We start from the raw sequence: 21025 nt of genomic DNA, 5'->3' as shown, positions 1-21025 counted from the left end.
GTACCTTGCCATCACGGGAAGCTCCTGGAAGCTCAGCAGTGGTTGGAGTAGCTGTCACGTGCAGACAGAGACTTCCAGGGATCCATCTGGTGAGAGAGGGAAGGGTAGTTCACCCTGGTGGGTCTGGGTATGTGTGAGGCAGGTGGTCAGGGATGACCTTGCTGAGAAGGTGACATATGAGCCAAGATCTGAGGGAAGGGACGATGCTGTGTGCCTGGGGCAGCGCATGCCAGGAGGAGGGACCAGCAGGAGCCAGGGCCCTGAGGCAGGAGTGGCCTTGTGTGTGAGAAACACCGGGAGGACTGGTGGCTGGAGTGGGGGCGAGAGAGACAGTGGTGGCAGGAGGTGGGGGGGGTGGGGGAGAAGAAAGACCACGAGTGGGCTCCAGCCCAGGTGATGCTGGCTTGACGTGCCAGCGAGGGCAGCTCTGAGGGGGCTGTGAGCTTGTCCATCTCCTGAAAATCTGGCTGTGTGTGCAGGGCAGACATGGGGATGACATGGAGCTGGGGACCCACGAGGAGACACCTGCTACTGTTAGAGGGAGTGCTGCTGGTGGCCTGGACCAGGCAGGGCAGGAGAGGTTTGGGAAAGGGCTGATTCTGGAGGGGGTGCCTCAGGCCTTCTGGGGGCTGACAGCAGGGTGTGGAAGATACAGAGCGACACAACAGCCCAGTGTTTTGCCTGAGCGCTGGGACGGGTGGAGGAGCCCCAGCTGAGATGGGGAGGCCATGGGGGTCAGCTGGGCCAGGCTGAGTGCAAAATGCCTGCTCAGTGTCCTAAAGGTGAACTCAGGAGGCAGGTGGCTGTATAGTCTCCAGTGGGATGAAGGCTTCCAGCTGGCCACGTGCGTTTGGTCTGCAGCCAATGTGGACTCCCGGGGCAGTGCAGCCTCTTACTGACCCAGAGGACAAAGCCTTTCTGGGGTCATCAGGCATGGGCACCTGCACCGCAGTGGCTGCGCTCCCAGTATTATCTGGTTGCCGCACAGCCACCAGTCCCCTCACCTGCTTCTTACTTCTGTGTGCACAAGATTCAGATTCCAGGGTCTGAGGCTGGGCGCCACCTGCCCCAGGAGCACCCAGAGCCTGCTGTGGGGAAGCGGGTAGGAACCCGGGCCTCTGGCTCAGTGAGTGTGGTTAGACTCTGTACAGCAGGATGGTTCGAGCCCTTGTGTCTTGGCCGCCTCTCCTAGGACCCATGGACTCCATAGCAAGGAATCCTGAGACACCATCTGCAGCAGGAGTTTGCACTCTAGCTTGCCTTAGAAGCCCCCAGAATCTCCCTGTTCACACAGAGGCCAGGCTCACTCCGAGTTCCTGATTCAGGAGATCTGAGTAGAGCCAGAGAATTTGCATTTCTAACAGGTTCCTAGGTGATGCTGATGCTGTGGGTGCCCAGGCCACACTTTCAGAGAACCACTACTCTGGACCCACCCCATGTGTGACAAATGGGGAAACGGAGGCTTGGAGAGAGATGACCCGTCCAAGGCCCAGACCTACCTACTTTTGTTGCCAGCAGCACTTAACATGAAGATCTTCAGGGGGTTGGGGTCCTCATGCAGGGGCCTGACAAATGGAACCTTCATGTTGACAAGCCCTCTGGGATTGTCCACAGAGCCCACAGGGTTTGTCCAAGGGCCTCTACAGTCTGGAGGCAGGGCTTGGAAGCCCACTGCTTCAGGGTCCATGCCTTCCTCCAGGAGCAGGAGGCCTCGGGATCTGGCCAGCCAAGTCTGCTCTGGGCCGGTCCCCAAAGCCTGACCAGACAGGGCTGGTGCGGGGAGCAAGGCCCCCGGGGGAGCCAGGGCTGCAGGTGCTGAGGTCCCATTTAGTTCTCTGTCCAGCTGGGTCTCTGGGGACAGGTGGGTGAGGGTCCGAGGCCAGTGGGGGGGACTGGCCGAGACTCAGAGCCGGGAGCAGCATCCCTCCTAACATTCCCATGGTCTGGCACATTAAACATTCCCAGCCATGTGGCCATCCCAGGACAGGATGTGGTTTTGTGTCAAGGTGACTGCTTGATCCAGAACCGAAACGCAAGGTGAATCCTAAAGTCCTTGGAGGTTTCTCAGATTTTATCAACACAAAATGATTCCTTCCAGACTTTTCCCAGGGGAGAAAACCTGAAAACTCAAAACGTCAGCTGGTTTGATGAAAAGTGGCCTTTCAAGGAAATCTTTTGATGTTTTTTTCCTTCCTCCTGAAATGATGAGGCATGAGAGGGTTTCTCACAGGGTGATCTTTGCCCACAGTGCAGGGGATAGAACACAGCCTGGAGTGAGAGAGAACCACCCTGCGAGATGGGCAGTTACCACTCCCAGGGCACAGGGGGGAGCACTGAGGCCCAGATGTGAAGGGGCCTCCCCAGAGGCACGTGGCTGGGAGGCGGCAGAGCACACCGTACTGGCCGATGGTACCAGCCTGGGTAGACCCCCGGATGTGGAGTCCTGGTGCCATCCCTCACCAGCACTGTGACCTCAGGCAGGTCACTGCCCTCATCTGCACCCAGGGGACAATGGCAATGTCCAATTCGAAGGGAACCCTTTGAGGAGGGAATGCGGTGATTGATACCAAGAAGTCAGGACATGCCAGGCACTCCATCTGCCCTCGGGAAGTGCTGGTCATGACCCTTGTTATTCTCATTCCCGTTCTGTTTGACTTTTCACACCACTCCTAGATGGCAAAGGCAGTCTTTCAGGAATGTTATTTTTATCACAGCTCTCCTCTGCTCAAGATCCTGCTGTGGCTCACTATTGTCTGGATGAACCAGCTTCAGACTTTCTGGGCCTGTCCTGTTTAAGGAAGGCCGACGTGCCTCCTAGTCATCCATGACTTTGCTATTCTCACCTCTTTGCTTCATTCAACACCTGTTTATGAAAAACAGACCTCCTCTGTGCTAGGCCCTGCTCCCACACCCCTGGCCATGGTTCCGTCTACTCCCCAGCCGCAAACCTCCCCCAACCATGACAGGATGGAGGCCTTAGAGCCTTGCTGTGCGCGGAGGACTTGGCTGGGGAAGGAGGGAAGAAGAAAGTGTCACGAATGTTTATCCCTCAAATGCTATTTGGACAGGAAAGCTGAGTCCTGCCTGTAGACACGGCTTCTGCAGGGTACATTCTGGCTATGGGCTCGTGTGGATGTGTGGCCTCTCCCACCTGCTCCTGTGGGGGTGGGGCCTGCTTAGGCTTACCGCTCTGCACTGAGCTTAGCCCAGGCTCCTGGGGGAGTGTGGATGTGTTTTGTGCTCTTGTCCAGGTGCCGGTTGCCCCTCAGCTCTCCTCCCAGAAGCCTCTCGGATTGCCACCCCTGACCCTTTGGCCCGGGACGCTTGCCCCTCACCTCTAACCAGTCAGGGAGCCTCTCACACACCAAGCCCTGGGCAGGCAGCTCTCTGCTGAAGTCAGACCAGGCTGGGACCCCTGAGCTCTGGCCCCAGGGAGAGGGAGGAGGATTTGGTTTTATTTTAAGGTAAAGAAGGCCTTGAAAGAGGCATTTAAGCATTATAGGGAATAGGTCTCTATAGATGTTGTTTGCATAACAAGTGTCTAAATCATCAGGAATAGGGAAGAAATTGCAAATGAGCACTAGCGCAGACACTCTGGAAGCTGAGGTCTTCGGGTACCTATTTTGAATTTATGACAACATCCCTGAGTTTGAGGTTCTTAAATGGAGGGGAGAAGGGAGTGGGAAATGGCCTGGGGGTGTAGAAGTGGTTGGGGCTGATCAGGTCTGTGGGGTCTAACTGTTACAATCACTTAGTTTTAGGTGGATCCTTTAGAGAAAGAACTCAGAATTACATGCACATTCTGAGAAAGAGCAGGTACAAATGCCTCTGTAGCCTCCCAGGAAATCTGCCTCTGGAGGTGAGTCAATTACAGCGTTTAGGAAGAAAACCTTTTCTCCTGTGTCCACCTGCTTTGACAGTCTGTGTGCCCTTGAGTGGACGACCTCATCTGTCTGAGCCTCAGTTTCCCTGTATCACGTGAGATGGTGCATTTGAGGCCCTGTACATGCATAATGAAAGGATAGCAGTGACACTGCGGATTTCCTCAGGGAGAAATGAAGGGCACAAGACTTTCTTTTTTTGTTGTTGTTGTTTTTTTTTTTGAGACGGAGTCTTGCTGTGTTGCCAGGCTGGAGTGCATTGGCGCAGTCTCCAGTCTCTGCAACCTCCGCCTCCTGGGTTCAAGCTATTCTCCTGCCTCAGCCTCCCAAGTAGCTGGGATTACAGGCATGTGCCATCATGCCCGGCTAATTTTTTTGTATTTTTAGTAGAGATGGGGTTTCACCATGTTGGCCAGGCTGGTCTTGAACTCTCGACCTCGTGATCCACCCACCTCGGCCTCCCAAAGTGCTGGGATTACAGGCGTGAGCCACTGCGCCTAGCACAAGGCTTTCTAAAGACTCCAAAAGGCTGCTGGACCATCTTTAAATACTGTTTGACTCTGGCACCCATTGCATTGCCTAATAGCTGACTGCCGTGTCTCTTAGTTTTATTCTTGCTTCAAAGCTAATAGCTTATGATATAAAGACCCCAATATTGTGGTGAAAACCTCCTACTGGACTAGAGCAGCCCTCTTGGTTGGCTGCATTACCCTGGCGCTCTGGAAGCTCCATCCCTGTGGCTTTGCAGGGTACAGCCTCCCTCCCGGCTGCTTTCACTGGCTGGCATTGAGTGTCTGCAGCTTTTCCAGACACGTGGTGCAAGCTGTTGGTGGATCTACCATTCTGGGGTCTGGAGGACGGTGGCCTTCTTCTCACAGCTCCACTTGGCAGTGCCCCAGTAGGGACACTGTGTGGGACTCCCTTCCACACTGCCTAAGCAGAGGTTCTGCATGAGGGCCCTGCCCCTACAGCAAACTTCTGCCTGGGCATCCATGCGTTTCCATACATCCTCTGAAATCTAGGCAGAGGCCCCCAAACCCTAATTGTTGACTTCTATGTACCCTCAGGCTCAATGCCACATGGAAGCTGCCACAGCTTGGGGCTTGCACCCTCTGAAGCCACAACCTGAGCTCTACATTGGCTCCTTTCAGCCATGGCTGGAATGGCTGGGAGGCAGAGCACCAAGTCCCTAGGCTGCACACGGCTTGGGGACCCTGGGCCTGGCCCACAAAACTATTTGTTTCTCCTGGGCCTCTGGGCTTGTGATGGGAGGGGCTGCTGTGAAGACCTCTTGACATTCCCTGGAGACATTTTCCCTATTGTCTTGGGGATTAACATTCGGCTTCTCATTACTTATGTAAATTTCTGCAGCCAGCTTGAATTTCTCCTCAGAAAATGGGTTTTTCTTTTCTATCTCATTGTCAGGCTGCAAATCTCCCAAACTTTTATGCTCTGCTTCCCTTAGAAAACTGAATGCCTTTAACAGCACCCAAGTCACCTCTTGAATGCTTTGCTGCTAAGAAATTTCTTCCACCAGATACCCTAAATCATCTCTCTCAAGTTCAAAGTTCCACAAATCTCTAGAGCAGAGGCAAAATGCTGCCAATCTCTTTGCTAAAACATTACAAGAGTCACCTTTGCTCCAATTCCCAACAAGTTTCTCATCTCCATCTGAGACCACCTCAGCCTGGACTTTGTTGTCCATATTGCTATCAGCATTTTGGGCAAAGCCATTCAATAAGTCTCTAGGAAGTTCCAAACTTTCCCACATTTTCCTGTCTTCTTCTGAGCCCTCCAAACTGTTCCAACCCATGTCTGTTACCTGGTTCCAAAGTCGCTTCCACATTTTTGGTGTCTACAGCAGTGCCCCACTCTACTGGTACCAATTTACTGTATTAGTCCATTTTCACACTGCTGATAAAGACATATCTGAGACTGGGAAGAAATAGGTTTAATGGACTTACAGTTCCACATGGCTACGGAGGCCTCACAATCATAGCAGAAGGCAAGGAGGATCAAGTTACATCTTACGTGGATGGCGTCAGGCAAAGACAGAGCTTGTGCAGGGAAACTCCCCCTTATAAAATCATCAGATCTCATGATACTTATTCACTATCACAGGAACAGCATGGGAAAGATCTGCCCCCATGATTTAATTGCCTGCCACTGGGTCCCTCCCACAACACGTGGGAATTCAAGACGAGACTTGGGTGGGGACACACCCAAACCATATCACCCACCCTGAGTTAATTTTTGTATATGGTGAGAGATACATGTTGTTTTAAAAGAATTTTGCAGGAACTCTATAAGGAATATGGTGATAAATAAGACAGATACAGTACCTCCCCTCATGGAGCTGACGTTCTATTAGGAAAGACAGACAATAAGCAAGTAGACAAATAAGACAATTTCAGATTGTGACATGTTCACAGGAGGATGAATGGGGTAATATGGCAGAGAATCTGGGGGGCCAGGGGAGGACTATTTAGATAGGAGGGATACCAGGAAGGCCTGTCCTAAGAGGTGGTATTTAAAGTAAAATCTGAATCAAAGATGGAGCCAGTGAAATCAAAAGCCAGGGACAGGACAGATCTTCCAGGAAGAGGGAACAGCAGTGCCCTAGAGCTGGTGTTGGGGAGCTTGGCTGTGTGAGGGCAGAATGAAAGGGTGTGGCTGCAGTGGGGAGCCGAGGGGAAGCTGGAACCCTAAGAAGGTGGAGGACTGAGCAGGGCCAGACCTTGCAGTCTTTGTGGGCTGTGTGTGGAGTTTGAATTTTGTTCCAAGGGCAGACTGCTGCAGAGTGAAGGTAGAGGAACCTGACTTGGACTGGGGAGCTGCTGAAGGCCTCATGGATGAGGCCCCTGAAATGTGCTTATGATCCGTGTTAAGTGAGGAAGACGGGCATAGACTGATGTAAACTGTCATTTCCACTGTATAAAAAAATAGACAGGAAACAAAGCCCATAAGCATACATGCAAAAATGTGATAGCGATTACCTCCAGGTGGTAGGATTAGAGATGATTTTTACTTGCTTTTCTACATCACGCCATATAAGAAAAATAATCGTGGTGATTTGAGAACTTGAATTTGGATCAGTCACAGCACTTAGTTGCAGACAACAGAATCTGCTCTTTCTAGTTTGAGCTAAGGGGGATTTATTGCCATGTATTTTGACTCAGAGTCCAGGACCGAGCTTGGATGTCCCATAGCCAGGAACAACACAACCTGGACCATCACCTAAATCCACCTGACTGTTGCCATGGAAACCCCACTGCCTGTGAGGCTTAAACCTGGAAACTGGAGCCAGTTGCTTTGGGAGACCCAGAAGCCTGTGTTCCCTTCCAGCCAGGAGCTCATTTCTCCACCCTGCTGCTCATGCCCACCTTCTCAGTCTGGACAGGCCTCTGCCCAGAGAAGCTGAGAACATTTGCAGAACCAGAGCTGCAAGGGCATCTGGGAAAGGTAGATTTCAGTTTTCCAGAGGTTCAAGTCCAGTGAGCATGGAAGGAGGGGCTGCACACATGGCGAAGGGGGCAGTCTGCAGGTTCCACTGCAGAAGAGGAACCAGAGCGACAAACACTATCACTTGAGCCTTGGCCGTCTGAAGGCCACCTGGAGGAAGGCTTGGTTATCCTCTATGCTCTTGTGAGGACAGCCAGAGACTCTCCTTGTCCAGGGAGCACTGGCTGTCTGAGCCTCTTGCTTTTGCCCCCCCAAGTGCCACCAGGCTGACGTCCACCTGTCAGCACCTCCCCTTCCTTGCCTGGGGGAGCTCCTCGGCCACCTGTGAGGCAGGCTGATGTGTGCAGACTTATCCTCTCCAGGAGCAGCCTTCAGCCACTCCCAGCTGCTTCGGCCCTGGCATGAGATTGCTGGAGGCAGCTTGAACTGGTTTCTAGGGCTCCCAGGTAAACTGAGCCTCAGCTTCCCACAGTGGTGGATATAGTGAGGTGCTGGGCAGCTCGATAACAGCCATTGTTAGCCCCCTTCTCTTTCTCTTCTCACCTCCCTAGCCCTTCTCTCTTCTCACTTCCCAAATAAACTCCTAGCTGAATCTTTATCTCCAGGTCTGCCTCAGGGACGGCCCATGCAAAAGCATCGGGGATCATCCTGTTCCTAGATCTCAGCTTCATCTGCAGGAACCAGAAGCCTCCAGGATGCTCCTGACCATCTGCTTCTTTGCCCGTGCTGAGTGCCGCCATAATCATAGGCACACACACACGCACATACAGGCACACCCACATACAGTGTACCACACACGTACACACATGCACACATGTTTGCACATGCACACACGCACAGGCATCCTCCACCCTGGGGCTGCCCAGCCCCTCTCGCTTTTCTCCCCACATTATTGCTCCTTCAGCCATAGGACGGGCGATGTTATGCCAGGGGCTCCAGGGCATCCTCTGCATGTGCCATCCTTGGTGTAAAAGATGACTCCACTGTGTGTTGCTGTTGGAGTGTGGGTTCCGGGCCAGTGCAGTCCTGGCTTCCCACAGCAGACCCTTCCTACAGCCTGCTCAGTGCCAGGCCCCAAGCTGGGCTCCAGTGTGTGGGAGGCACCATCTCCTCCAGATGTTCCTTCCCTGCAGGCCCCCACAGGTCAGCACATCCTCAGACCACACCTCAGGTAGGCGGTGAGAGAAGCAGCTTTATTCATCAGCCTCTGTGCTGGGAATGTACTTATTTCCTCACCACATTTTAGGGGCCAATTGTTGCTATCATCCCTAATCCACAAATGAGGAAACTGGGGCTCAAAGAGATTAAGTGACTTCCGAGGCCACCTGGAAGCCAGTAAGGGATGAAGCTGGGACTGGGACCCAGGAGACTCTGATGGCTCAGGGTCAGTGCTTGTCCCCTGGCGTCCCAGAATGCAGAGCTCCTGGCGTGACTGCATTGCTATGCCTCAGCCACATAACAAGCACTGGAGACCCTGCAGTGAATGTGACAAAACCCTTACCCTTGTGGCATTTTCATCCTACTGAGGCAGATAGACCCTAAGGGACATAAATAGAGAGCTTCACGTGGTCCTGAGTGAAGGCCACAAGACAGAGATCTGGGATAGAGGCACAGAGCAGGAACTGTGTGTTAGCTATCAATTACCACGGAACAAGTGACCCCAAAAACGTTGGAGCTGAAGACAGCAAATGCTGATGGTCTTGTGTTCTGTCCTGCTGAATCCATAGTTGGAGTTACCCTAAGAGCAGAGGCAGGGGAGTTTCCTGTAGGAGTGCCCCAAACCTTCCTGAGCTGGAGCCAGTTGTCATTCCGAAGAAAGGATCCCTGAAGGCCTGGGTGACCAGTCCACAGCATTTATTAGGGAACTTACACACATAGGCCTGTGGTGTCATTGCCATGGACAACAAGAAAGGAGCTGCCTACTCAGGCATGTCCGTAAGCGGGGCCCGGTTGCACCCTATGTTTCTTGGTCAGCGCACAGTGGACCAGGGCACCCTACCTCTCCCTTTCTGAGGTCAGAAATGCAACAACAGTGTGGCTGGTGGCTCTGCCTCTGGGGCGCTCATGTGATTGCAGTCATGATGTTGCCTGGGGCTGCAGCAGCGAGGGGTGGAAAATCTGCTCTGGGCTCACACTCATGGTTGGTGGCAGGGGGCTCAGGTCCTCACCACCTGGGCCTCTTCCAGAGGGGCTGCTCACAGAACAGGAGAGCCGGCTTCTGCAGGGTGAGCAACCTAAGATGGTGATGAAGTGAAGACAGACACACACACACACAGACACACACAGACACACACACACACACACACACACACACACACACACACACACAGCCTCTGCTTGCTTTCTTTTCTGTCCTGGCTATGATCAAATGGAAAACAAAAACAAAAAATAAGAACTTTCAAAAGCTGCTCCTGGGATCTCCTCTCCCCATCATCAGGCTTCCTGGGAATTCGGTGGAGGGTCTTCAGCCACCAGGGGCTGGTCTGCACCTTGTCCCATGGCCCCCGGGGTCAAGGAGATGCCACAGGTGTCTGTGCGCCATTCCCATCTCACATCACCACCTCACCTGCTGCCGTGGGGACCATGTGATCCAAGTTGCTGTGCATTGATGCTGAATTAGAATTGCTGGAGAGGGAGACCAAGTTCCTTCTAGAACAAGGGGTTTGCACTCAGGCACCTGGAACACACATTGCTGGAGACTACCTGCCTTCTGTCTCATTTGCTACTGGTGAGCGAGACCAGGCTGGGCAGCACCAAGGGAGGCCGGGTCTGAATCTGTGGGCAAGCTTGGTTCAGTGGGAAAGGCATCCCCTGGGGCTTGCTATGCTGAAAGGTCGTGCAGCATGTGCTCTGACTTCCGTTCTGGGACGTTACTGAAAAGGCAATGAACAAAAAGACAAATCTCTGACTCTAGGTTAAGTATGTTTTTATTTCTGTAGCTCTCTGGCAATAAAATCCAATTTGGGACATCCAGGGATTAGATTCCTGAATGTGTTTGCTCAAAGCCCTTTGCTCCTTCAGACCCAGGAAGCCCAAGCGAGGCTTTAGCCATCAGCTGCATGGAGTTTAATCCCAAAGTCCCTTTCCTTTGGTGTACAGAGCAGGAAGGCATCACTGTCAATACCGCGTAGTCACAGTCTTCGTGAAAGTTCAAGTGCGCAATACAATCTGGTTGTCCAATTTCTTGACATTCAAGGTTGTCTCCTTTGTAATATGGTTGTAATTGATTTCTGAGTACTTGAAAATAGAGCTGGTTCTGAGGAAATAACACTGGAAATACCAAGTAGGGGATGCAGTGAGGCCAGTCGCACCGCTCTCACTTATTCATTCATTCATTCATTCACTCATTCATTCATTTAGTTGCTGCCCAGGTCAGAGTTCTGGAAGCACAGACCCCTCCTCTGGCTTTGCTCTCGACTCCTGGGGTGTATTCAAATCCTGGGAAAACAATTGCAGTCAAGGTGATGGAAACAGGAAGAGGGTGGGAAAGCTACCCTAAGACTTCTAAGAAGAGTGGACTTTCTGAATACAGTTCCAGGTCAAAGGAACAGCAGCAAGAGACCCTGGAGGATTGGGCGTGGGGATGTCTGCTGAGGCTGGGGAGGGGATGCTGGGAGCAGCTAGGGGCCTCAGGGTCCCCACATCTAGTGTCGTTGTGCAGGTCTCCCGGAGCAGAGGGTTCTGGGCTCTAAGCATGTGCTCTTCTCGTTGCAGGTCTGAAGGAGAAAGCTCGCGGAGCGTCAGGTATGTGCTTCATCCACCTCTGTCCGTGTGTCTGAATCCTGGCAGTGAGCGGCGTTGATGAAACCATGTGCTTTGATTTCTCCCTGCGGGTCTCCCAGGTCAGACCTCTCCTCCCCTGGCTGCCCCCTTCAGCCCTGGCGTGTGCCCCAAGGGCCTGGGCATGATCTGCAGAGCACGTCTGTTGGCTCTGCATCCTGGAGCAAAAGCCCTTCCCAGCTTCCCTGTGTTGAGAGTGACCTCTGCAGAGATCACCTAGGTTGGTGGTTGTCCCTTCCTTTCTGGGGCTGGTGATGGCCCAGTGTGCCAAGGCTGTGACCCGTCTAGGACCAGAAACTTCTATACCTGACACCCCTGGGGCTGGGCTGGGCGGGGTCAGGGCAAGTCTAAGATGCTTGGTGGTGGGCCCGGCTCTAACCAGCCTCTAACAATGCAGGGGTGTCTCCACGGCAGGTGTAGTGCCCCTGCCCATCCTCGCCCCACCAACCGAGGGTAGGTGGGGGTGGACATGGAGTGGGCTTTCTGCCAGAGGCTCTGACTGAACCTAGAAGAGGGTCTGGTCTGAGACAGTACCTGGGGTGTCAGTGCCCCAGCCAAGGGGCCTGGGGCCCGGCAGTTCTCAAGGCATGAGCTGGGGGACCAAGAAGGCCATGGTCATGGGAGATGGGGGTCGGCATGGTGAGGCTGGGGATGGGAAGGAGAGGCCAGGAGGCAGTTAAGAGCCCATGGACCCCCAGTCCCCTCTGGCAGCAGATGGACTTCCAGGTCTTAGGGTGGTGGCCTGAGGTGGCTGGTTTGTATTGTGATGTTACAGGCTGGGGAGATGAGATGTCCTGAGCTTGGCCCTGAGGATGCCAGCTGGAGTGGGGTCCTCCAGGTGCCTGCAGAACAAGAGACAGATCTGGGGGAGGCTGCATCCCAGGGAGCCTCTTGGGAGGCAGCACAGGGGGTGCTGAATCTTATACTTGGGGCAGTTGGCTATGTGCTTGGAGCAGGGGACACTGGCAGGGAGTTGGGCTCCAGGGAACCAGAGTCCAGGGAGTGAGAGGCAGGGTCTCGCAGGAAGCAGAGGCATGCTCAGAAGGGGAACTGGAGAGAGAGAGGGTCCCAGAAGGACTGTGTGCAGGGGTGAAGCCCAGGTGAGGGGACTAGCTGGGGATGGTGCACTTGGGCTGGCAAGAGTGGGAGCTAAAGGGGATGGGGGGGGGGGGATGCCCGGGGGGATGGACGGACAAAGGCTAGGGTCTGGGGATCCGAGGGAGGGGGCAGCAGGCCCCTTGCAGCCTGAGGTGTGCACCGCCACATGGCCCCACCCTGGAACACAGCGTGGCCCTGAGGAGGAGGAGGGGAGACTGCCCTGGTGCACGATGGAGAAAGCTCTGGAATGTACCATTAAGTGAGCAAAGCAGGGTGCGAGAGTACACATCTCACACTACTTTGGGTAAGAAAGGGCAGGTGTAAGTACATATATTCTTATTTAATTTGTCAGCAAAAAGAAGCAGGAAGGAAACAGTTGTCTCTTAAAATGGTCCCTTCAGAGGGAGGGCAAGGGGCAGGGCCTCCAGTGCCTGTACGCTTCCTCAGGGCAGACCTAGGAATATTCCTGAGGGTTCTGAACCCTGTCAATGTAATTCTTGTTCAAACAATTAATTCAAAACAACAGGATGGGGGAGGGTGGGTTGCCAATCCCTAGGGCTGGCCCTGAGGTGGAAAGGGATTCCCACATGGACTCGGAGGGGCTGCAGGCTCAGGAAGGAGATGGCCTCGCAGCCTCTCAGGCCCTCCCCGGCCTGCCTCTCTGGGCCCCTTTGGGATCTAAGCTTCCCCCAATTCCCCCAAGGTGCCCTTCTCCCTCTGTCTTCCAAGAAGGCAGCTGCTTACCTGAAACCCTCATTCTGTGAAAGTTCAAGGTGGGCAGCGGGTCCCTTACGGGGACGCACTGAGAACAGCCTGCTCTCACTGGTGACCTGAGCGGGGGCTAGTGAACATGTAGAGTGAATAGACCCTCGTGGTGGGGATCTGGTCTGCCCCAGCCCCACCCGGCCTGGCGCTCACTCCAGCGGATCGTCAGGAAAGCGTTTGCCAGGCAGGCGCTGTGGAACCCAGCCCTGGGGGAGGAGGACATTTCGGTGGGGGAACAGCATGTGCAGGGACCCCAGGAGTGAGCATGACTGGCTGCCTGGGGAGAATGAGGAATGGCCTCTGCGTTGCAGGGGGACTGGCACACAGAGCCGAGCATATGTTCCAGCTCCGAGCCACACAGCTCCCAGCAGGGTGCACAGACAGGAGAAGCCGGGCAAGGGAGAGCGCGGATGGAAGTTCCAGCAGGGAAGGCTGTGTTTAGTTCTTCCAGGGCTGAAGAATCCAGCCCCAAAATGCCCTGCCGTGTGGACATCGCAGTAGACAGTGTTGCTGAGGCTAAGATGCTGGGGTCAGATGTGACTCGTCATGGCTTTACCTGCCCTGGCCCGTTGTCCCCATCATGCACAGGCATTGTGTTTCTTCCCCATGCAGCTGATGACTTGGCTGCCAGGCCTATGTCATGGGTCACACCCTTCCCCCAGGAGCTGGGCCTCGCTTTTCTCAGGACCAGAGGTCCCAGATCATTCAGATCTACCCTGCCCCCACCCTCTGGACAGAGAGTCACCAAATCTGGGCTTCCAGAGCAGTGTCTGTGCGGGGTCTGCGTCGCCAAACTCGGGATCCTGACTGCAGTTCTCTCTGAGCGCTTCTACCCTCTCCAGACCCGCTAGAGGGGAGGCTGGAAAACTAAAGTGTGACCACGGCCCTCCCCTGCTTCTCCTCCAGCACTCCCCCTGGGCTGACACACTGTAGCAGTGGCCCTGGTGGTCCCTGGACGCCACACCTCTACCAGCGCAGCTGAGCTTCCACAGCCTTCCCATGCGCACCTCCAGCTCCCACCAAATGATGCCACTCGCCTTTCTAAATGCGGCCCATGATTCCTGCGTGCCTGCCCCCTGCTGGCTGTGACTCAGGATGTTTCCTCTGTTTAGAAAATGCTCCACTCTACCCCCCGAAGATCCCTTCCTTTCGCAGAGCCCCCATGGCAGCTGCCTTTCTGGAGCTTTCAGGGGAGCTGGGGCTGACAGGGTGGCCTCCTGGTTGTCTCTGTGGCTTTTTATGCTTCACTTTTGATATCTCACTCCCTTCTGCTTTGTGTCCAAATGACTTAAGCATTTGTCTTTCCTCTCAGGCAGAGGAAGGCCCCCAGGACAGGGATGAGGCCCCTGAGTTGTGGCTAGATGGTGCCAGCACCTGTGGGGCACAGCACAGGCACCCAGGGGGTGTCTGTGCAGTGGATTCATCTTGGCCTTGCTGGGAGCCCTGGGCAGGATGCCTTGCACAGAACAGGCACATGTTCATGTGTGTTTGATTGGACTCAGGACTCATAAATATTTTCAGGCCAGAAACCAGAAGGAAGAGGAAAAATGGACCACTCCCATGCTCAGTGGAGACTGCCCCCCCAACACCCTCCCCTTACCAAACACTCACTAAAATTAGTGGGCAGAGATTCTGCACTTGAGAAATCAGTGAAGCCGTGTATGGATTTTATTTGCCTAAGGAAGATATGACTGACCTTGAGAGCCCATGGCTTGTGCTAAATATTAAGGACACACAGGGGCAGGGCTTGGGGGCTCACACTTGTCATCCCAGCACTTTGGGAGGCCAAGGCAGGAAGATCGTTTGAGGCCAGGAGTCCAAGACTAGCCTGGGCAACAGAGCCGGACCCTGTCTCTACCAAAAATAAATTTAAAAAATTAAGGATAGCCCTGAGAGACACCTCCTCCCCACCAGCTCTTGCCCTGCCCCAAGGTCCCTGCTTGGTGAGATTCTTGTTCTTTAGACTCAAATGATCGGAGTTGCCACCTTTCTGGTTTGCTTTTCTTAGCCTCCGGAGCAGCAGGGAAGTGCTTTTGCATGGAGAAGCCTGTTTGTGAATTCACGCTCACTACTTTTCCCTGAGGCAAAACATTTGCAAGATCAGATATATTCATTTTCCACAAATGAAATGACTCATTTTTTGACCATTTTGCAAATGTAGGACTTTGCTCATTGTTCCCCGGGAGGATGTGTCTGCTTTTGACTCCACTAAGAGGAAGGCTCTGGAGGCCCTCAAATGTGAATCTTCTAATGATTTATTTATGGAAGAGGGACCATAGGAAGAGAAGAGGTTTGTGGAGTTTGGAGTCTGCAAAAATGAATGACCGGGTGGAGGGTCTAGAGAGAATGTGGATACTGGTTTGAAAGTGCCAGGGCTTTCTGCAGGGTGCAAGCATTATCTTTTTTCCCCCGGCACTCCGTCAAATCCTTGAAATTAACTCAACTACATTCAGTCATAGGAATAAGTTCCATTCAATGAGTTCTCACTGTGGGTGGGGGCCTCACCTCATCTGCACAACCATCCGCACCCTTTTAAGAGAGTTATTATTGGCCCTTATTTTTTCAGCTCTGGGAAACTGAGGCTGAGAAGTACAAAACAGCTTGCCTAGGATGCCGTGGATTTCGAGTGCAAAGGTGGGATGCTGTGCACCAAAGCCTTCGCAAGTCAGTGTCGCCTGTGGTGCTTGTTGAAAATACAGATTGCCAGGCCCTATCCCTTTCATGCCTCACTCAGTAGGTCTGGGCAGGGTCTGGGAATCTACATTTTTTTGAGATGGGGTCTTGTTCTTGTCGTCCAGGCTGGAGTGCAGTGATGTGATCTCGGCTCACTGTAACCTTCACCTCCCAGGTTCAAGCGATTCTCCTGCTTCAGCCTCCCGAGAAGCTGGGATTGCAGGTGCCTGCCACCAGGCCCAGCTAATTTTTATATTTTTAGTAGAAACAGGTTTCACCATGTTGGCCAGGCTGGTCTCAAACTCCTGACCTCAAGTAATCCACTTGCCTCAACCTCCCAAAGTGTTGGGATTACAGGCGTGAGTCACTGTGCCCAGCCTGAATCTGCATTTTAAATAAGCGCCCACATGATCTTAACAGGCTGCCTGAACATATGGTCTCTCCAAGGAAACAGAATTTCTCCAAGTGTGCCAGTGTCCAGTGGCAGACACGTACCCTTCATAAGCATGAGCTGACTGAAGTGCAGAAATTTTGCTTCTAACACTTAGAAGATTTTTTTTTTTTGAGACCGAGTCCTACTCTGTCACCCAGGCTGGAATGCAGTGGTGTGATCTCAGCTCACTGCAACCTCCACCTCCTGGGTTCCAGCGATTCTCGTGCCTCAGCCTCCTGAGTGGCTGGGACTACAGGCGCACACCACCATGCTTGGCTAATTTTTGTATTTTTAGTAGAGACGGGGTCTTGTCATGTTGCCCAGGCTGAACTTGAACTCCTGGGCTCAAGTGATCTGCCTGTCTCGGACTCCTAAAGTGCTGGGATTACCACGCCCAGCCCTGACCTTAGAAGCATATTGCATGAGGTGGTCCCATGTAGGTCGCCTCCCCGTCAGGACTCTGAATGTTGACTGGCATTTTCCAAAGGCAACAGCAAGGCTCAGGGCTGGGACAATGAGGAGAGCCCGAGGACTATTTTGTTTGGGGATGGTTGGGGAAATTCTGGAGACGGTGGGCCTGGTTACCAGCATTGACTCAGCTGGAACCAAGATGTGTGAGTAAACGTAATTAGTCCAAACAAATCCAGTTTTCTGTCTCCATACCAAGGCAAAACAGCCTTTGTAATTAACTGGGCCTTTTTCCCCAAACCCAAAATGAGAACGCACAGTTTATTTTGTTCACAAGGAGGTATGAAAACTGCTGAACGTGGCAGACAAAGCTGGGAGTGTTTGCTGTGCCAGGTAAACAGAGCTGAACTCTTTCTCTCCAGGAAGGAATGGGAGCAGGCTCCAATTGTGAGAGACGGGCTGGGGCTGGGCCGGGGCCCTCTGCCGCTATCCAGCCATGTTTTGGAGGTGCTGGACTGAGGGCTGAGCCGGCGGCCTCTGGAGGCGAGTGGACATTTCTTAGCACTGTGGAATCAAAAGAGTACAGGCACTGGGGGCAGATAATCTTGAATTCAAATCCTTTCTCTTTGTCTTACCCTCGTGTCACTATGCAACAGCCCCTGAGCTCTCCAAGCCTCAGATTTCACACTCATTCAACAGTCTTCATTGAGCACCTACTGTGTCTTTGTGCTAACTACTAAGGGTGTGAAGACCAATGAGATACAGTTAATTTCTGCCCCATGATGAAATCGGAGCAAAGACTTTAGCCTCAAGGCCATGGACCAATTAAATGAGGTATAGATGGAACAGCACATGCCATGTCATAGCATTCAGTTAACATCCATTTCCTTTCTTCTCCCTCTGCCACAGTCTGTGGAGACGCGGCTGCTCAGAATCCTGAGGGAGGGTCTGAGGCAAGCCCATGTTTACATGAGCAGGAGGTGGTAGCCGCTGCTTGGAGAGTGTGCCCTTTTGGCTGTCCTCCTTCCTTCCTTTGCTCCCCTGGGTTTATGATTGAGATTTCTTGGGCATTCTTGACTGTGGTGGACTTTACTTTTCCATCTCCTTGACTCTGTGCTGTATCCTGAGCAATTTCCTCAGGATGGTCTTCTAGTTCACTAGTGCTTTCTTCAGCTGTGTTCATTCTGCTGTGTGGCCTATGAATTGTGGGTCCCTGAGACCCTTGAATGGCCTCTGGATACCCTCAGCCTGCTTTCGGAGGCACTACTGGTCCTTTCTTTACACGGGAAGTAGAAAGATCTTATAGGAGCCACATTGAAGTCACTGGGCAAAAACCTATCTGACTGGGTGTATTTTGCGTTTTGATTTGTTTTCTGTGAACTTGTGTAGAGAATTAATAGCTGACTGTTTAGAAGATGAGGCAGAGATATTGGTGCAGGGGCAAGGGAGTCTACTAATGGGGAATTAGACTAAATCCCAAAATACATTTAGTAAGCCTTGTCTAAACATCTGCTTCTATTGCAACCAAATCTTAAAGGTACTTAGAAGGTGGTGACACAATGTGTATGTGTGCATCTGACCCAGGTCCAGTGTTTGGGAGAGTGAGGACTTTGAAACCAGGTTCTAAGCTGAATGACCTTGGTCAAATGACTCAAATTCCCTGAGCCTCAGTGTCCTTATCTCAAATGGAAATGAAAACATCAAGAGTTTTCTTGATCTTGTCCACATCTGACTCTCCATTCTCTCCTCCATCACGGTGGTCATCACGCTCTGGCCTTCTGGTACCTCCATTCTTCCAAGCTCATTAGTGTCCCAGGGCCTTTGCCTGTGCTGTTCCCTCAGCCTAGAACATGCTCCCCCAGGTCTCACCCAAGATGGGTTCTCCTCAGTCCAATCCCCCTTCAGATGTCAGCTCCTCTTCCCTTATCATCCCACCTGAAGTAACCTAGCCAATCTCTGCACATCAGCCAGTTTACTTCTGTCCCTTATCTGCCTGTCCCCACTGGAATGTCAGCAGGAACTTTGTCTTATGCAGTGCTGTGCCTCAGTGCTCTGCCATGTGCCCTGGCACAGCATGCTATTTTGGTCTCTGTACTTGCCACTTCCCACATCCAAGGGGAGCACCTCTGGAAGGAGGCCAGAGCTAAATGTGCTAAGCTTGTCTGTCCACATGCCTGGATGCTCCCGCTTCTGTCCCTCCATCATGCACTTCTTTCTCTTTCCTAATTGCCTATCTAGGACTTCCAATACTATGTTGAGCCCAAATGACAAAAATGACATCCTTGTCTTGTTCCTGATCTTAGCTAAAAAGCTTTCAGTCTTTCACTGCTGAGTATGATGTTAGCTGTGGATTTTTTGTATATGGTCTTTATTATGTTGAGGTAGTTTCTTTCCATTCCTATTTTGTTTAGTGTTTTTATTTTATTTATTTTATTTTTAATTTTTATTTTTTTGGGATGGAGTCTTGCTCTGTCACCTAGGCTAGAGTGCAGCAGTGCAGTCTCAGCTCACTGCAACCTCTGCCTCCCAGGTTCAAGCAATTCTCCTTCCTCAGCCTCCTGAGTAGCTGGGATTACAGGTTTGCACCACCATGCCCAGCTTTTTTTTTTTTTTTTTTGTATTTTTAGTAGAGACGGAGTTTCTACATGTTGGGCAGGCTGGTCTTGAACTCCTGACCTCAGGTAATCCACCCGCGTTGGCCTCCCAAAGTGCTGGGATTCCAGGCATGAGCCACCACACGGCCTTGTTTAGTGTTTTTATTATGAAAAGGTGTTGAATTTTGTCAAGTATGTTTTCTGCACCAATTAAGATGGCCATGTGTTTTTTTTCCTCTTAATTCTGGTATGCATTACACTGAACAGTTTTTGGATGTTGAGCCATCCTTGCATTCCAGGAATAAATTCCACTTAGTCATGCTGCAGAATTCTTTTATCGGGCTACTGAATTTGGTTGCTGATATTTGCTGAGGATTTTTGCATCAATGTTCATAAGTGGTATTAGTGTGTTGTTTTCTTGTAATGTCTTTGTTTAGCTCTGGTACAAGACAATGCTGGCCTCACAGAATGATGTAGGAAGCACTCCCTACTTGAAGTTTTTGGAAGAGTTGGAGAAGGTTTGGTGTGATTTCTTCTGGAAATGTTTGGTAGAATTCATCAGTTGAAGCCATCAGGTCCAGGGCTTTTCATTGTCAGGAGATGTTTGATTACTAATTCAGTCTCCTTATTAGTTATAAGTCTATTCAGATTTTTTATTTCTTTGTAATTCAGTCTCAGTAGGTTTGGTGTTTCTAGGAATTTGAATCATCTAGGTTATATGATTTCTTGTACAATTACTTACAGGACTCTCATATAATCCTTATATTTCTACAAAATCAGTAATAAAATTCTAACTTTCATTTCTGATTTTAGTTGAGTCTTTTTATTCTTGGTCAATCTAAGTGGTGAATCGTCAATTTTGTCAGTCTTCTGGGAGAACCAACTTTTGTTTGGATTTGTTTATTATTTGTTTATTATTGTTATTTGTTTACTGTTATTATTTATTGATATTATCAGTTTATCTCTGCTATAATCTTTATTATTTTCTTTTGCTGCCAGCATTGGGTTTACTTTGTTTGTTTCTTACTAGTTCCTTAAGTTGTAAAGTTGTTTTGTTGATTTAAGATCTTCCTTTTTCTTTAACGTATCAAGCTATAAATTTCCTCCTTAGTATGACTTTTGCTGTGTTCCATAAGCTTTGCTATGTTGTGTTTTTTTTCTTCTCCTCTAAGTACTTTCTAATTGTCCTTGTGATTTCTCTTTTGACCTATTGGTCTTTAAGAGGGTGTTGTTTAACTTATATAACTTTGTGAATTTTTAGGTTTTCCCTCTATTGTTGATTTCTTACTTCATCCCACTGTGGTCCCAGAAGTTACTTTGTAGGCTATTTTCTAAAATCGCTTGAGACTTAAATTGTGGCTTACCCTGTGGTCAATCCTGGAGAAAGTCCGCATCCACTAGAGGACTCTGCGTTCTTTTGAGTGGAGTGTCCTGTTAGATCTAGTTGATGTCTTGAGTTGCTCAAGTACTCAATTCTGCTTCCTTACTTATCTCCGGTCTGGTTGTTCTATTGTTATGGAGAACAGGGTATTGAAGCACCACCTATTAATGAGTAACTGTCTAACGAATAACGGATGACTCCCTTCAGTTGTGTCAGTTTTTGCATATATATATATGTGTGTGTGTGTGTGTATATATATATGTGTGTATATATATATATGTGTGTATATATATATATGTGTGTATATATGTATATATATGTATATATGTATATATATGTATATATATGTATATATGTATGTATATATATGTGTGTATATATATATATTTATGTGTATATAAGTTCCAGCTTCCTGGTGTGTTTCCGTGTCAGGCAGTGAATCTGTGGGTGCAGATGCCCATTAGCACCCATCAGGGAGCTTCCTCCTGGGTTCCTAAGGAGCCTGAGGAAGATCCAGAAGGCCCTGCCCTCGTGCGTGTCTGGCAGCTCG

The 21025-nt window shown here is 51.1% G+C and overlaps 1 protein-coding gene across 5 annotated transcripts in view; it reads left to right on the top strand.

The window, feature by feature from the left end:
* IQSEC1 (IQ motif and Sec7 domain ArfGEF 1) overlaps positions 1–21025 on the top strand; it is a 386075-nt gene that overhangs the window by 108519 nt on the left and 256531 nt on the right. For all 5 annotated transcript variants that reach the window (XM_055381037.2, XM_055381038.2, XM_055381041.2 and 2 more), the window contains exon 2: positions 11058–11087. In XM_055381037.2, the coding sequence (XP_055237012.2) occupies positions 11058–11087 (30 nt within the window). The remainder of the gene's footprint in view (positions 1–11057; positions 11088–21025) is intronic.

The sequence above is a fragment of the Gorilla gorilla genome, chromosome 2 (genome assembly GCF_029281585.2).
Source record: "Gorilla gorilla gorilla isolate KB3781 chromosome 2, NHGRI_mGorGor1-v2.1_pri, whole genome shotgun sequence".
Lineage (NCBI taxonomy): Eukaryota > Metazoa > Chordata > Mammalia > Primates > Hominidae > Gorilla > Gorilla gorilla.
The sequence above is the reverse complement of the archived record's forward strand: the minus strand, read 5'-3'. Positions and strand labels throughout refer to the sequence as shown.